Source organism: Epinephelus fuscoguttatus, linkage group LG7, assembly GCF_011397635.1.
Source record: "Epinephelus fuscoguttatus linkage group LG7, E.fuscoguttatus.final_Chr_v1".
Lineage (NCBI taxonomy): Eukaryota > Metazoa > Chordata > Actinopteri > Perciformes > Serranidae > Epinephelus > Epinephelus fuscoguttatus.
This window is the reverse complement of record NC_064758.1, coordinates 10,940,042-10,958,295: the sequence shown is the minus strand read 5'-3', so window position 1 is coordinate 10,958,295 and position 18,254 is coordinate 10,940,042. Positions and strand designations below refer to the sequence as shown.

At 40.2% G+C, this 18,254-nt stretch overlaps 1 protein-coding gene across 4 annotated transcripts; it reads left to right on the top strand.

The window, feature by feature from the left end:
* Positions 1-1,919: 1,919 nt before the first annotated feature.
* Positions 1,920-17,679, top strand: LOC125892221 (protein-glutamine gamma-glutamyltransferase 5-like). 4 transcript variants are annotated; one of them, XM_049582062.1, is made up of 18 exons: positions 1,920-2,019; positions 2,149-2,311; positions 2,925-3,116; positions 4,762-4,998; positions 5,103-5,221; positions 5,328-5,456; positions 5,589-5,766; positions 8,068-8,203; positions 8,351-8,454; positions 8,689-8,928; positions 9,070-9,111; positions 9,201-9,242; positions 9,407-9,457; positions 10,709-10,765; positions 11,075-11,287; positions 11,408-11,568; positions 13,355-13,494; positions 16,152-17,679. In XM_049582062.1, the coding sequence occupies exons 2-18, from the start codon at positions 2,200-2,202 to the stop codon at positions 16,306-16,308; spliced, it is 2,310 nt and encodes a 769-aa protein (XP_049438019.1). In that variant the 5' UTR covers positions 1,920-2,019; positions 2,149-2,199; the 3' UTR covers positions 16,309-17,679. The 4 variants fall into 4 exon arrangements, with proteins under 4 accessions (XP_049438019.1, XP_049438015.1, XP_049438018.1 ...); XM_049582058.1 differs by having other exon boundaries at positions 1,933-1,950; XM_049582061.1 differs by lacking the exon at positions 10,709-10,765 and having other exon boundaries at positions 1,933-1,950.
* The last annotated feature ends 575 nt before the right edge of the window (positions 17,680-18,254 follow it).

Below are 18,254 nucleotides of genomic sequence, written 5' to 3'. Positions count from 1 at the left end.
ATTGCATGAAATTCTTGAGGAGCTACAGACATTTACACAGCATTGTAAGAAAGATTTGCAGTGCATACGCAAATAGTGATTTTTAACAGTTATGTCATTTTTATCTATATAGCCCTAATTTCTTAAATCACAAATCAGCTTCAGGGGACTTTACTGTCTGTACAGTTCATGGTCAAGTTTATTGTCATCTGCAAAGGGACCAGCAGGGCTGTAGGAGGAAACCTTGGATGATTTATTTTGTCTTACTGACATTGACCATGTTATCTTTGCACCACCTCACTTAGGTTACTCTCCTCCTGACTACTGTAATCAGCAAATTGGGGGAAAAAGGGGTCTAATTTGAGGAAATATACTTCACATTATCTCATAATAATTATCATTCTTAAGTACCTTAGAGGTCATTAACTCATTTTTCAGCAGCATTCATTACATATAAATAAATACATTCTCATCTGTGCAGCTAGAGGGAGCTGTTCACCCAAGACAACAAGCAGAGAAAGACAGACAGTGCATAAGAAAAAGTAGTCAACAGAGTGTCAGTTCAGAGATGACACTCGTTTGGTGACAAAAGGTTAGTAACATGACTTTACAAAGAGGTTGTATTTATTACAGGGAGTTTCTATTTTTCCGGTCACTATTTTTTTAGGCACATCATAGAGCTTGTTTTGTCTGTTAAATCCCAAGTAATTCTTGTTCTGTTGAGTTTTGGTGGGTAAAAAGAGCTAACACATTAGAATGTTGCTCTGCTCACCCTAAAGTCATTGACGTCTCTTTGATTGTCAATATGTTACAATCCTGTTTGGTTAATCAATACAAAAACCAAAAGGTAAAAACAAGCTGCGGTTTTTCTAAGGGTTGGTACTGATTGTCTCATCTAGCTCTGCGAGAAAGCAAAGAAATTTGCCCGTTTCCCAAAAAGTCCAACTAATTTTTAGATAAAATTTCACTCCACAGTCCTCATTTGTTTTGTTTACTTTCTTTTTTCTTCTTCAGAATGCTACCTCTTAAGTGGGAAATCACAGTCACAAATATCAGTGTGCTTTTCATGTGCATTTTGTGGCAAAAATTGATTTTAAATGCTTTTCTAACCAACAAAAAATGTAGTTTAATGACAAGTTTAAACAGTGGTTTAATAATTGTTTAAAAAGATTGTCACAGGTGCTCGGCTTGCACAATGGACCACTGTGTGCAGAAGCCAGCACAAAAATGTTGTTATGATGATATCAGTGTGTATTGGGGAGTCTTAGTAATCTCTCTTTCACTTTCAAGAAAAAAGTACACACAAATACATGTCCTACAAAGGAAATCAGTCACTTTTGAAATCAAACTAAAGAAACATTTCCTAATGAAAACGTGTGATTGCAGCATGTATGCTGATCAGCATGAGTTGGCCGTCAGTGTGTGAAAATGACTGACATGTCTTTAAAGGTCCAGTCAGTGTGTAGGATTCAGTGGCACCTAGCAGTGAGGTCACAGATTGCATGTGGGAGAACCGCAGTGGCTGACATGAAAACATGAATGGCTCTATCTAGAGCTGGTGTTTGTAGAAGAGGATCCGCTCTATGTGCAGATATAAATGCCCATTTTAGATAATCAAAACACAATGATTCTTATATTCAGGTGTGTCAAAATAATGGAATCATAGTTGTGAATATTATACACCATTTCTGCCAGTGGATGCTCCTAAATCCGACACACTGGGCCTTTCAGCTCTGGTATAGACCTTTTTCACGGCAGACATTTTGACACGTCAGAGTAGGAGCAACACAGGTGTGTTCAATGACACTAATGACAGCTGCGTTCCACTTAGGGGAGACCCTGGTATTGTCCATGTTGGCTAAATGTTACTAGCTTACTGGGACACTGAATGGAACTCAGCCATCCTTAATGTTATCAATTTCACCTGTGCTTTTTCTACTGACACAAGTCAAAATGTCTGCTGTGAAAAAGGTCCATTAGCTGTATCGGTTGAATTATTTTCAGTACATTGTTTAACTAAAAGGCCAAAAACTGTTTACTGTATGTACTTACAAGGAAAGAAACACACTCAACTGTTCTTGTCAAAAACCTGAGTATTTCAAAATGTGAATGTTCACTTGCAGCACCTGCAGTGATGAGTTCCAAACAAATACGCTGTCTTGCTTCCAGAGGAAGGTGCATACCCTATATGGATGGCAACGGCAAAAGAGGGAGAGTGAGATGCTTATCGGTGCTGCGGGAGGGTGGAGCATGTTAGTAATTCCTTCAGTCACCTGTAACTCCTGCTGTCAGACCATGGACTACATGCAGAAGACAACACACAGCAGCTGTGGTGAGTTCATTCTGCTAATCAGGCTCACTGAGACTCACTTGTGTCATTTCTGGCTTGGCAAAACACTTTGTTACAAACTTACTAACCTATTCCAGATCAGATTCATTACATGCAAGTATTATCTCAGTATAAATCAAATAGAATAGATAGATTTCTACCAGGATATTCTCCTGAAGAGTATGTATATTTCTTTTACTGAAACTAGTGGTTAAATTCACAAGATGTTTGGTCACTGAGGAGCTAATAATCCAAAGACAGGCCATAAAGTTTAATATATAGTTGTAGATAGCATGCAAAGTGACAGAATGTGAGGATGGTCTAGCAGGTACTGTATGTGACAGAGAGACAGAACAGTTTCTCACCATATGAACAGCTATAAGAAAATGCAGCAGAGTTAACAGATATTTAGTCCAGTGTTTTCAATGACAATAATAAGTCTTCTTGGAATTTTATCTCCAAAACTGCCCTCTTCCCTCTTCCTTTATATTCAGCTCCTGCTCCATTTCTCTAGTGTGTGACAGATCACTCTGATGTATCTTGGGAGTGAAAGCAGTGTTTTTCCTACACTCTTTAGATCAGTCTGGTTTATATGATATGTCATTTGTTTTTCCAGGCCCTGACAGTAGCCACTGCCAACTAAAGTTGGTCAACTTCGAAGCTCATGACAACCACATTTCCCATGAGACACAGGGGCTCAGCCAAAAGCACCTGGTGGTGCGACGAGGGAAACCATTCAAAGTTACTCTGCTGTTTCGTGGCTCGTGGAATCCTCGCACAGAGAGACTGGTCCTGGAGGTCTGGCTAGGTATCAATGGGATTAAGTCTGCTCACATTTAAAGCAAGACCATGTCATTTATGAAAGAAAAAACACAGTCCTACTTCGGAATAATGATAAAAGCACCCATGCTCGATACACTCCGGGGTGATGTTTCTACAGCCTTACTTGGTCTGGTATGACCAGTAGCTTAGAGGCAAAACTTTGTACAGACATTACTCATATTACTGAGCCAATGTGTTCACTTTAACATTTTTCTTTTATTGGCATTGACTAGTTTAACATTTTGGGAAATACTAATAACAGGTCTCAGTAAAATTGGTATCTATACCCTTATCTTAACCTTGCTGGACCTTGTGCCTCACCTTAACCACCTACTGGACGTGGTGCATGCATAACAAAAGTGTGTCCCGTATGGTGACCTCTGACCTCTGTCTAGTTTGAAGTAACCGAGGCTTTTTTTAGCTCCAGGATTTTGTTTTCAAGTAACTTTTGATCATCAAAGTTTTTCAAATCTATTAGTGGCCACCGTGCCAAGTTACTGATGCTCTGGTTGTGTATGTTACAGTTTATTTGGAAAAACTGTCAATGGTATGCGCATGCTTGCTGTGGGCATATTGTGGTGCGTGTGTGTGTGTGTGATGTAATATTAGATTCTGTTGGTTTTGTGCGGTCAGATGGGTGGCTGTCATGCACCAATACTCTTTTTGATTTGCATTTTGTTAAAGAAAGTACCTGTTTGTTTTGGTGATAACTCTCACTCCATCCCTGCTATCTGCTCATTGCATTGGCTCCGATACTACATACAGTTGGTGTGAGCAGAAAAAATATGATTGGTTAAGGTAGAAGGAGGGTCATGCATTTTCCTCCATTAACTTGGAGAGGCTTGAGGATCAACATAAAAAAAAAAAAAACAAAGGAAAAAAGAAGCCACACCTGAGCCACTCCCCTCCTCTGATAAATACCAAACAGTCCCTTAGCACAAAGGCACAAGAGTGGTATCAGTTATTTCATCTCACACGAAAGGAAAGTGAAGGAAGGATGAGCCTTGCCTTTATCTTGTATGGGTGGCTGTGGCTCAGGAGGCACCGTGGGTCATCTAATAATCAGAAAATGGATGGTTCAATCCCTGGTTCTTCCAGTCTGCATGTCAAAGTATCCTTGGGCAAGACGCCGAACCCCAAATTGCTCCTGGTGGCTGTGCCATGGTGTGCATGTGCGTGTAAAAGTGCCTCTGCCCCCAGTTTATGAATCTAACATGTAGTGTTCAAGCACTTTGAATGGTCAGAAGACTAGAAAGGTGCTATACAAGTGCAAGTCCATTTGCCATGCCTACAGGCTTAAAGTGAGGCTATGGTATGTAACATCTGCTCAACACTGGCCACTGTGGCCACACTTGATCATGATGTTATAACTGTAAATACTAAAACACAGTGCAGCGGTAGCACTTAGCATAAAATCACCAAGCCAGCTGTGTCTGTAATGCCTGTGATGCTCCATCTGCTGATATTAGCTAACCATAAGACACGCAAACCAAGTAAGGCTGTAGCAGCAAAACAACTGTGTGTTTTATTGCTTAAGAATTCAAAGTTTTTCAGAGGAAAATTTTGTTTTTTGTTTCATTCAAAAGTTACATAGGCCCACTTTAACTTAACTGGTTTTGTTCACCATACAGGTGATATGTCAGAGAGGATCCCAGTTCAGTTCTTTAAACACGGATCTGACCCCAAACGCTGGTCAGCCAAAATCTACCCAAGCGAAGTGCATCCTAAGTCAGTCACCATCTACATCTGCTCCCCCGTTCAGTCTTCAGTGGCTGTCTATCACCTCGTCATCCACATAGAGACCACACAGACCAGACAGAGCTATAAGATGGGAGCATTTGTGCTTCTCTGCAACCCTTGGCTGAAAGGTGGGTCCGTGTAGTAATACTCCTTCCTGTTATTGTCTACACTTTTGGCTGCTACCTTGAAATAGAGGTCATTTCACACCACTGTCACTGCCGTTGCCTTTCAGATGATCCAGTTTACATGCCACTGGATGCCCAAATACAAGAGTATATCAAGAGTGATTACGGGCTGGTGTACATGGGCACTCATCTAAACATAACTAGGCGGCCCTGGTCGTTTGGTCAGGTATGTGATGCTCTTTTGACATGCAGCTACATGGATCACGTATAATCCCAGCATTGTTTGCAGATAAGATTATAGTACAGCTATTTTTGTGTTTCCATGTGCGCAGTATGAGCCTGGGGTCCTCGACGCATGTCTGACACTCCTGCAGGTCAGCCCACAGCATCTCAAGGACAAAAACAAAGACTACATTCTGCGATCAAACCCTGTCTACCTCAGCAGGGTGATCTGTGCTATGGTGAGAAACAACACTCTGCACATGCATTCCTTCCCATGCCAAATTCTTTACTAATATTTTCAATAACATGACTGGAATTTATTGAGAGGCAGTTTTCCCCTGCAGTGTCTAATGTGTCTCCTCCTGCCCAAGGTGAACTGTAACGATGACCTAGGTATCCTGGAGGGGAAGTGGCACGGCAGCTATAAAGGTGGTGTCAAGCCTACAGAGTGGAGCGGCAGCGCTGACATCCTTCACCACTGGGTCTCGTCCAACTGCAGCCCCGTGCGCTATGGACAGTGCTGGGTCTTTGCATCTGTCCTCTGCACAGGTACTTTGAATAATTAGGACACGAGTATATTTATGCCAAAGTCATAGGTGACATTTAAGTCTTATTGAGCTATCTGTAATGTCAAGCAGTTGCACTACATCTCTTGAATTTGAATTGGCCTTTGAGCATGTCTAGGAGTCAGAAAGTTATTGAAGGTTTCAGTTTCTTACAGTTCCAAGCAGGACAAGCTAATCCCACCTACATGAGTTTAAAGCCCTGTTTGCATGTGGCTATTTTATATGTGACTACATTGTCACGTCTGCTATCTCAATCCTGTGTGAATCTGCCATGTCCAGAATTTGTTAATTAAAACTTCCACTGCAAATTACCTAACATATTTCACCAAACACAGAGGTCATGTGCACATTAGTCCACTGCGAATCAACATTTTGGGGTTATTTTTAGGTTATTTGTTTTCTCCTTGGCTTTTGTCTGCCTCTTTCTGGGCCGAGAATTACAGAGGCTGCGTTGGCAATTGTAAATCTTTGACAGGTTTTTGGGTGCAGGGGGCTCATCTCTATGCACAGTATGGAAACCCATTCGCAAAAAGAGCAAGCTCAAAACCATCAGGAGAGCAAAATCTTGAAAGATGATGAGATGGACTTCTGACATGGGACAATGTGTGCCAGAATTAGAAAATAAGGAGGTTACAAATGACTGTACGCATCATATCTGGAGGATAATTTTAAAAAAAATCTGAGTTGAATACAGACGTAACTTATGCTGTGTGAACGCACTGTGCAAAACAGAGATGTGGGGAGGTAATTTCTAAATCACATGAGGCCCCCAGGTGATACTAGTCCCATGCAGATGGAGCTGTAGACTATAACAGTGATACTTACATTGGTCCATGATATTTACTGGTTTCATCTAGAGGACTGCATTAGGACCCTGCACAAATCTGTAGTTGGCAGCAGGTGGACAGAAAATAAACTGCAGGTCCCTGGATTTGTTGAAAGCAAGGCGCTGTCAGTGCTAAAGTCTGTCTTTTCAGTGGCCCTCTCTGTGTGTGCCACAAGAGTGCACGGGGCTCACTGGCCAGTCACAGCGAAGTTCGTCAAACTTGTGCTCATATCATAAGCTCAGCCGTAGCTTACTCTATCGCTACTGTTGCAACTGTAAAATGGTGGATTAATATGAGCATTACAACTCCAATGAAATGATTCATTTCACTATCAGAATTTTATCAATTTGATCCAATAACATTTGGAAAATCTGGTATGCTGCATGACAAAATTATTTCATTCTCATTCAAGTAAGCTTACTAAACCAAAAGTAGCTAACACTGCGGGAGCGGATGGGAATGGTGAGAAATTCAGCAGGAGCTGGAATAAGAAAACAATCCTGTGCAGGGCTCTGGTTTCATCCCATTTATTAACCGTTCATTCCTCCAGAAATCAGCACTGTTAATAAGTTGCAAAAGTTGCGGCATCATAAGCTGTGGTCCTCATAATCACCAAATCTTAGTCCAGTGGAACACCTATAGGAGACAAATGAGGAAATATCTTTTAGAGGAACACTGTTCGATAGGAAGTTGGAAGATTGTCTAACATGGTCAGTGATTTTAATCTCATCTGGGGCATGTTTGTGGGTATTTATTCACCCTCATCCCTTTGATAATTACAGATGCAATTACCTGCTGTTTTTCTGTGAAATGGCTGGTCCTCCTCTAATTTCAATCGTGCACGGAGCAACATCTTTGGATAAAGTTGATTTTTTTTTTTCTGCAGGAAGTCAAAAATGTTTTTGCTAATGTGACAGATGGAAACACTAACATATAGTACATATATTTATATGTCTATTTCAGATCACATCCTGAAATTTGTCACCTGGAACAATAAGTTAAAATACCAAGGACCACAGTGAATATTTTATCCCCCACCTCCCTGTGTAATGTTAATCCGGTCGGAATCAAATCTCACTTGTTTTGCAATATTTGCCTGATTGTGTTTGATGCCTTTTGTTGGATACATATTGATCTTGCTAGCTCAATTCATACTGTGTGAATGTGATCAAAGGGATGGATGGTTTACTTAAATAACCAAGACATTATTTTCTCATTTACCTCTGTTGGTGTCCGCGGATAGGCCCTGATGGGAAGTTAAACTCTGTATCTGCATGACCATTAGGGCAAAGAGAGAAAATATGTGGGGTTTTTTTTGTTTGTTTGTTTTCGTATTTTGTGTGGACTGACTTTTACAATATCATCTTCATCACTACGTCATTTCAACCCTTAATTTGTCAGTATAGATGATTTCAATATCCTGGTCCATATAATGTTTGAGACTGCCTTTTTTCCAGTGATGAGAGTGCTGGGGATTCCCTCCAGGGTGGTGACAGCTTTTAACTCAGCCCATGACAGCAATGGCAACCTGAAAATTGAAGAATATTACTCGAGCCAAGGGGAAAAGCTCAGCCTGTCAAAGGACAGCATTTGGTTTGTCCCTCTTGTTCTCTGACTACAAAGATATCTGTTTGTCTTTTACTTGTTTACTACACTTGCCCCAATTGTTGCTATGATACTCATTTGTTAAGAGTGCGTGTAAATGTTTATGTGCATCCATACCTGTGTGTCCTCTTGCAGGAACTTCCATGTGTGGGTGGAGTGCTGGATGAGGAGACCAGACCTTGGTGCAGGCTTTGATGGCTGGCAGGTAGTGGACCCAACCCCCCAGGAGAAGAGCGCAGGTGAGCCCCTGCCCCAAGAGGGTTTAAACAGCTGTCAATTGGATTTTAGTTTTTCATTTTAAAGTTTTCAAATTTGGACAAAACTCATTTACTTTGCTCTGTGTACTTAAAAATTCAATGTAATCGCTTCCTTCTTGAGTAAATGTCGCAGAAAGTGAAAACCAATACATAGTGTGACTTATTTGTGAATGATAACTAACTAGTATGTAACAGTACACACATCTCTCTCGGCAGGGATATTCTGCTGTGGCCCTTGCCCGGTAGTCGCCATCCAGCAATGTTGCCTTGACGCCCTTTATGACACGTCTTTTGTCTATGCCTCTGTTGATGCTGACGTCATACAGCTGATCGTGCGTGATGGACTCGTGGTGGGGAGGAAGGTGGACACTGAGTGGGTGGGAAAGCTGATCTACACCAAGAGCATCGGCTCAGACACACCACAGGATCTGACACAGACTTATAAGACCAAGAGAAGTAAGACCAGAGCCAGTGTGTCGTCTTTAAAAAGAAGCCTATACGTGAAATGAGTCAGCACGATGTAAAGTAGGGTGTTTTCTGTCTTTGTTCTCCACATTTGCGCTAAAGTATTTCTCCCTATTTTCTATTCCTTTTCAGGGGGGCAGCCAGTAGACACTGTCGGACGCTCAGCATGGAGAGGTCAGTGGTTGTGTGATAAAGCATCTTCACAGCCATCTTTGTTCTTCACATATTTTAAAGTTTTTCTCCCCATTTTCTGTCCTTTTTAGGGGGTCAACTTGCAGCCGATGTGACAGTGAACAAGCAGAGTGGTCAGTGGCTGTGTAACAAAGCATTTTCTCCCTCCTTTCCCCATGCAAACATACATATGTGCACACAAATACCTTAAAATGGAAGTTGCCTCTTGTGGTCTGTTGAAGGCGTGAATTTGATTTGCTTTTTTCATGACAAAAATTTTTTCTCCCTTTAACTGCAGGGTTTACGTCACATTATGCTCAGCAGTCCACGCGAGTGTTACTTGGAGCACGTAAGCTTTCATACTATTCATAAGCCCCTTTCCCACTGCACAAAAAAACCCACTAACTTCTGGCTTTAGACCTCAGTGGAAAAGGTTACAATCAACATTCATTCTCGGGACACATGACTCTGCAGTAGTCAGGGGGATTTATTGGCTCTAGTTCCAATCAGATCACATTGGCAGTGATAGAAACATGACACCAAGGTGGACCCAGATTTGCCCTGAATAGGTATGCAGCTGGAGCAGCTCCATGACCTGCCCACCATACCTACACGATCATCCCCCTCTACCATTTGGTCTGAACAAAAGCTCCAAAGGAAAAGCTAAGTTCGCATTTAGCTAGTTTTGAAATTTTAGTTTAAAAGAGAGGTGTTTAAATTTAATGTAAGGGTTACAAATTGTGAATCCCATCTTTATGTATGATAAAGAAAGTAAATGAATTAAGTGGGTTATTGTTATTATGGCTGCAGCTATGTCTTCCTTTTCTGTTGTGATGCAGTGATGTGCCGCCATAAATTCCATCTGTCTCCTTACAAGCAGACCTGGAATATTGTTCAAAACTAGTTGTCACCAAGTTGAAAAGAGAGTCTAAATAAGTAACATTTTTTATATATATATATATATATGTATATGTATATGTATATATATATATATATATATATATATACATATACATATACATATATATATATATATATATATATATATATATATATATATAAAGATGTAACCAGTGTAAGATTTTCACTGGGCTCCATGCTGTTTTCTACTGTTTAAAAATCCTGTTTTCTGTCAAATGTGACACACAAGTTAAAAAAAAAAAAACAAAAACAGAAAGGCATACTCATCTACTGCAGAGCCATGTACATGACTTTGGTCCACTGGAAATGGGAAAGAGGTCCATTGCAGTGTTGGAAACTAACGTTTTTGTCAATCTGCCATTGTGGTTAGTGGACTCCAAAATCTACCAGCCACTTAATAGATTACTGTTGTTTTTATTTTTCATTTTTAGCATTTTTTTCCTATGTTTAAAAAACCTGCAAGTACCTGCTACTTTTGGTGGAAAATGGGTAATATTGTCACAAAGCCTCAGGGGCAACAGGGTATATTTAGGTTATTGCCACTAAGAAGTATTAACACTGTTAATGTCAGGTCAGTTCCCACTGGCACAATAGCCACTGAAAGTGTTCACAAATACAAGTTATAAGCTTTGATACTGTTTCTATTTTTGCAATGACAAAATCCCTCGTACTTTTACAGCAATGTGTACTTCCACACAGTATGCCTTGCACTCCACTCCAGCAGTGGGTGGAGCAGGTAAGCACCATCTCTAAAAATAAATGTGCTATCAAGTAGTAATGTGCTTAGTAGAAATATCAGTATTAGTAGCAGTTTTGATCACCTGTGATTGAGGCAGCTCCACCTGCTAATTTGAAGAGATGTCTACATAATTTTTGTGTTTAATCAGACACAAAAACCAATGTATCCATGGACTAAAACTGTCATGAACACCCTGCACCAGTAGCAGTAGTTCATCTAACACATGTAACAAAAGTGATCTTTTCTTCATCGGTTTATCTGCTAGCTATTTGAAACAACGCACACATCTCTCCCCTTCATCTCTAGGAGGAACATCACCCACTCTGGAGGTGTCCCTAAATATGGATGGGGTGCCATCTGTGGGTGAGAGCATCGCCATGCGCGTGACGGTCACAAACCTGTCGAGCAGCCCCAGGATCCTGATGGAACACCTCAATGCTCAGGTGAAGGAGTACAACAGCAACCCACAGGAGAGCTTCTGGAAAACACACAAAGAAGTGCGCATACAGCCGGGTGAAGGTGAGGAGAGGGCAGTATGAATGTGGACAGTCACAGTACACTTTGGCATTTGAACTTTAAAACAACCACGATTTGTTTCTCTGATGTTCATTTTTCCCACATCTTTTACATTCTCTGCAGTTGTGATGCTGCACCACACTATCCCTCCCTCTGAGTACGAGTCGGTCCTGGTAGGTGATGACATTGTGAACGTGGCAGTGGTGATAAAGGACGTGATATCCAAAGAAAGGGTCCTGGCTTTGCAGGAGTTCAACATAAAATCACCACAGATAACCATAGAGGTACAGCAGCATCCAGCCTCCCTACGCTGCAGCTCACACATAAATGATGGAGTGCTGTCTTCCTTATATTTTCTTCTTTATTGTTCTTCACTTTGATCTTCTGTCTTCTGTCAGTTCACATGCCATCCGTGACAGGATGGAGCTATTTTAATGAGGAACAAAGACATAAATTCATATCAGAGAAGCATTCAGCACCAATCGCCCCTCTCTATAGTGTGGTGACTTACATCTCAGAACTTTTTATATTCACTAAGTCATATCACAATATTTTTTATCACATCATATGATGCACAGAATCTGCCATAAACAGTAGTGAAGTCAGTTACTTCCCCTGTCATACTCACTCTTACAGTCTCAGAGGTCACAATAACCACTGTGCTGCGAAAAAAATACTGGCAGTTGTAACTTTAATGTTTTTTTTAATTTTTGCAGCTGAGTTGATATTCCCCTTTTGAGCAGAACATATATTTCTACTTGAGATGGATGATTTTTAGAAATCTAAGCACATCTGGATCACACCCACCTGACTTGAGGTCAATAGTATTGATTTGTACTCTCATAATGTGTAATTAGCAGAGAGTGTCATACTCGGGTTATTCTGCCAAAAACGAAAGTAATCAATTATCAGTTATCAATTCCTCGCATGAAATGTGGTATCACAATTCCAGTCCCCAAGCGTTAGTCTTTGGTCAGCTGTGACGCATTGTCATAAGACAGTATTCTTGCCTATCTTGGTTTTCCTGCACATTTAATTGAACTCAGTGTGAAAAAGTCAAATGTGTTTTTTTATAAATATACTTTTTTTCCCAATTAATCCTAATACAAATACATAGATAGATCACGAGTTCATGTTTGCGCACAAAGGGAGAGGATTGTGGTATTCAAAATAAGGCTGTGTATTGTTAAAAAATGATGATACCAGTGCTAATACCAGTAGCCTTAAAATGATACAGACACCAATAGAGTGCTTCATTTGATACATTTTTTTAAACTACTTCATTCAGTACCTATCACGTGAATAGAAGCACTCTGTTGCATAAATGCCACCAGATGCCGTAGGCATGTTGTACAGCCATACTTTCCAACGGTTTGGTGGCATCTCGGCACGCTTAACTGCCAGCTCCATCAGATACACTGAGCTTGACTTCACCACACCACAGACTGTATAACTGCTGCAGAAGTGGGCCAGTCACGTTGCATTAATTTGAACACTTTCAGTGATTGGCTGCAAGAAAAATCATACAAACGGTATTTTTTTCAGAAAAAGATTGAATGTGGGTATCATTTGACTCGAGAAGTTTCAATATGACTTGGTACTGGGTTATTATGGTCAGTACCTTTAAAGGTATAGAGTACTGATACCCAGCCCTGATTCAAAATCCCACTGATCTTCATCAAAGTCTGATCATTTCCTCAGTTAGCATATCTTTGCACTGCATTGTGCTGCATTGGTGTGGAGCTGGTGTTAGGGTAAAAGGCGTAGAGGGTATAGGACACTGGCTCACCAAAAAACATACTCTTTATTCTTAATTTGGACCCTAATTAGCTTCCACAAAACAGACAAACAAACAAACAAAATAATCAGCCTGATGTTGGCAGGGAACACATTCCAGGCAGAAGAAGCTCTGTAGATAACAGCTCTCATCATACAATTTCTTGTGGACATGGCACAACCACATCAACAGAACTAGTTTTTCATGAAGTAACAGGTGATTTGCATGAGTGAAAGAAGACAAAATTCTCATTTAGCCTCTACATCTATCACATAACTGTATTTATTTCCCAGATTGAAGGAGGGGACAGCATCCAGACGAGGAAGGAGCACACAGCTCAGGTGTCCTTCATCAACACATTTACCAAATCTCTGAGGGGAGCTGTGCTGACTGTTGAGGGATCTGGATTGTTACAGGGCAAACATGAAGCCAGGTAAGTCTGTTTACAGTCGTACTTCAAAAGACACAATAAATCATCATTCTCAAGTGATACTCGTGGTTGCTGCCTGCATGGCTCTGTAGGACCACAACAGTGTCATAAAAAAAATAAAGACAACCAGCTCTGTGGTCACATTCCTGTGTCGGTGTTACACAAATATGTCTTTATGTTTGAGCCGGGAGGAAAAGATGGTTTGTAGCTCAAGTGTCTGAGGAATGCAGTCTGGGAATGCTGTCAGGTGTGTTTTTGTAGCAGCAGGAACATAATGTTGATACATCCGTATGTGGTCATGTAGCTCTGTGAGTGTGAAGCACCATCACCCTCAGTGGTTAAATTTATTTATATATTCATACAATGATCCCCTCTTCTTTTTCCTATCCTTATTTTACATTCAAAGTTCTGTTTTCTTTATTGGCAAAACAGATTGCACAAGGGATACAGTATAAATGTAGGAGTTCAGACTGAAAAAAGGATAACAAATGTTTTGCATGTAATAGCATACAGTTGTATAATAAAAGAATATCAAACAGCTGCAAATAACACATGAATAAATAAAAGAATATATGTGGAAAGGTGGCAATAACTTAATATTTGGATGTGATGGTGAAAACCACAGAAAAACCATATAAGGAAAAAGATATAGATAAAAAAGATGACATATTTATGTGTTGTTCTGATTTCTTTTAAACGTGTGACATGCTTTGACATATTTAGTGTTCCTGTTCATTTAAGAACAAACTTTATTCACTTAACTTTACAAATACAGTATGTCTTCAAATCTAGTTGTGCGACAACTTTGCTCACTGTGTGCATTTTCAGACTCAAGTAAATGTTGAATTTTGTTTTGGTCTGACAGCGTGTCATGGTCTTGGTACCTTTGTCTTTAAACAGGCTGCATTGTGTGTCATCTACCTCTACCCCGGCAGAACTTAGACAATCTGTTTCCTCTGAGTTGCCAGGTTTGTCTGTGTTGACCAGTCTCAGTGGCCAGGCTCAGGCTCAGGCTCTGTCATAAGTGTGTTTTGCTCCTGCCACTTTGTATTGCCTGTTCAGTGCTAAATGCCACTGAAGTGTATTTAAATGGAACAAAAAAATACATGTGTTTCCCTTACCTGTAGTGCTATTTATCAATCTAGATTGTTTTGGTGTGAGTTGCAGAGTGTTGAAGATATCAGCCGCAATGTTACTAGATGGCACTCGGCTTGTGGTGCTCAAAGTGCCAAAACATACATTTAAAAAAACTCAACAGCAATGTGTCTTTCCAGAAATCATGACCTGATTACTCAAGATGATCCACAGACCTTGTTGGAGTAGTTTAATGTAGGAACTATTCTCTTACTTCTGTAGTACACCCACCAACTGTATAATCACACAGACGGAGGCGAGCATTTACTCATGGCTCATGACAGTGCGAGATATAAACATTAATGGCATTCCCCTTGGCTGAGCTGTAACATTAGCTAGCTCAGTGGTGCTATAAGCGCTAACAGTAGATGCACAGTGATTTGGTTGGCAGGTGTAGTTCTGTAGAAAGAAAATAGTTCCTACACGAAACTGCTCACAACAAGGTCTGTGGATTATCTGGAGTGACTGAGTCATGACTTCTTGAAAGACACATTGCTGTTCAGTTTTTTAAATATATATTTTTGGTGCCTTGAGCACCACAAGCCAATTGCCATCCAGTTCCATAGAGAAGGCAGACATCTCTACAGCTGACATCTCCAACACTTAATCCAGCATTTTACACCAAAACGATTTAAATTGAAAAGGAAAATATGTATTTTTGATTTAGGGGTGAACTGTGCCTTTAATTTCCTGTTTCCTCTGCTTCACCCTTCCTTTACTTATTTTCTAGCTTCAACCAGACAAACTTTTCCAATAAAAGTTTGAAAAGTTTTAAATCCATCTTTCTCTGGTTTGGTCCTATTTCTCTCTTATTTCAGTCCCCTGGAGCTATGGTGGCTTTTTTATTGGCATAGACAATGAAGCAAAAGTTTTACCCCAGAGAGGAATAAGCTTGCTAATTAGAGAAAAGATCCAGCAGAAGCATGTAGTTACTGTAAGAGGTAATGCATCACTGTGCTAAATACCGAACAATAAAACGGCTTTGGCATTTGCTGTTTTGGCTTGAGAAAGAGCAGAACATTATTTCAGGGAGCCAGAGAAATATCTCTACCTGGCAAAGGATTCGTTGAATAATTGGTGGTATTAATCAGCACTGCGCCAACATCGCCCACACACACACACACACACAGAGATATATTTTAATCGTTTGTGCTGTGGAGGATCAAATATCATGCCAGTTGCCCTTTTATTCATTGTCCAATATTATTACCGACTCTTGTGCAGAACAGTGGATCTCCAGACTGTTTCAAAGCTGCTTGGGAAATATTCTGTGTGGGTCTTTGTGGGAGCTGAGATGTGGAAAGTTAAACCTTTTTCTCATTGTGACTTGTAAAAGTTGGAGAAGCACAGGTGAAATTTATGACATCGTCAATGGCTCAGTTCCATTCAGTGTCCGAATAAGCTAATGCAGTGTATCAACATGTGCAATAACAGGCCCCTCCCCCAAGTTTTAAATACACCTGTGCTTTTAATACTATGACATGTCAAAAAAAATCTTCGTTAAGATTCTCTCCTCTCTCTACCAGACTGATTCTCCTGCAGCCCGGAGAGAGGATAGAGAAGACGGTGTCCATCATGGCCACATCACCTGGCACCAAACTGCTGATGGCCACGTTCTCCCACAGCCAAAGCCCCAGCATCGTTTCCAGGAGGTTCCACAAAGTCTCTGTCGCGACTGCATGACACTGAAGAGTCCATCCTCTGAAAAAGTTTAATAATGACAAAATCATTTCTTTGCACTGATACATGCAGGAAGTATGCTTTTTATTCTTTCAATATTGTATATTGATATCTGTTTTAGCGAAGACATCTCAGGCAAAGATAAAATATTTTCATTTCTCAGTAAAATGTACACAGACAGTCTCTATTTAATGATCCATTCTGCATAATTAATAATAATAACAGGAAGAAATACTTTAATAATAAAGATTACATTTTTTCATTCTATTGTCATATACACACAAACCCAAAATACACACACATGCACAAACAGGACCTTTACATGCATTAAATGGAGAGATGTCAGAGTGAGGGGGCTGCCTTGAGCAATTGGGGGTTCAATGCCTTGCTCGAGGGCACCTCGGCAGTGTGCAGGAGGCAAACTGGCACCTCTCCAGCTACCAGTCTACACTCCATACTTGGTCGGACGGGGACTTGAGCCCCAACCATCCGGTTTCCAACCCAAGTACCCCCCTTGTATATATGATCATATCATATTTCTGCATTTTACTGTATGTGATAATTTATTTCTTAAAAAACTGAATACAAGATAATACTTATACATATACAAAAACATAAAGTACATGATTGTAATATGGTATGATTTTTTTTTAAATCTAATTTTCTTGGAGATACAAATATCTTCATGACTACTGAGTAAAGTCTATCAGGCAATAAAGACTGAGATTAAGCTGAAAGCTCTGGGAAGAAAAAATAGTAAGTGGACCTTGTGTCAACAATTTCTTAGTCAAGTTTTTAATTTCAAGGTCAGCAACTTTCATGCTCAAATAAATGTCCTATATCTGGTCGGTTGTAACCAAACTTAGACTAGAGACGATCACCTGACCAAGAGCCAGTTTGAGCTCATTGTAATGCAGCTAAGAAGCAGTTTCAAAAGAAACCAGCGACAGTGTACATGCATGAATGTCTTCACACTGATTGTTCCTTTACCAAATATTTTGCAGCAGATATGATCTTTCTGAATGGCCTCAGGTGATTTATGAATAAAATGTTATCATAATGATCGGAGAGCGTTATCTTGCCAGACTTGTCGGTGAGGATTCTCACTCTCTGCTGACCCATATCACAGGACATTTAGTTGCCTCTGACTTCCTGCTAGTGAGTTAATGTCTTACAAGTTAAAGTTATGAGTCAAGTCAGAGGAGCTTGCACAGAAAGGCTGGGATATCCCGTCCTTTAGTTCTTAGTAATTAAATGAAAAATGTATATATAAAGAATGCACTCTATTTTACATGTGATAACGTTCTGATATTTGAGAATGAAAACAGTTGGGAATCCAAATATGTAATTAATAATATATTTTTTTAAATGCTACGTGGCCTTTCAGTGTATTTCACTGGTTTATGTGTTTTTATGAAGGAAGTGCCATCACATGGTGACACCCTGCAGTTGAATGAATGGGTGTGTTAACAGTGCAATCTAGATATGCCTTGTCAGATAACATCAGAAGGAGGGGGACTCCAAGAGGCTGGAAGCTGACTGATAACTGGTTGGTTCTAGGTGGTTGCATCTATATTATCAAAATACTATCACAATCACAGACATCCTAATTTTTTTCAGTCTTGCCATTGAAGATTCTCAGCATCCATTTGCTAATACCAGTGTCACAGAACCTTTCATTCGTCAGTTAAAAGCAGCTGCCTGTCCTGTCAACACCCTACAATATGCCCAGTTGCTTTTGACTTCCTGACAATGTGGTAAGTGAGGTGATGACTGTGCTCTTGCCTTACAAGTTATAGTTACAGAAGTCAAGTCAAAGTAACTTGTGTGCTGCATATCTGCCAGGCACACCAGTGGTTTAGTTCACTGTGATTAAGTTTGGGAATATCAACGAGAGATTTAAAAAAAAGAGTCAAAACTGAAGGCTGAGTAATCTGACTTTACTCCCT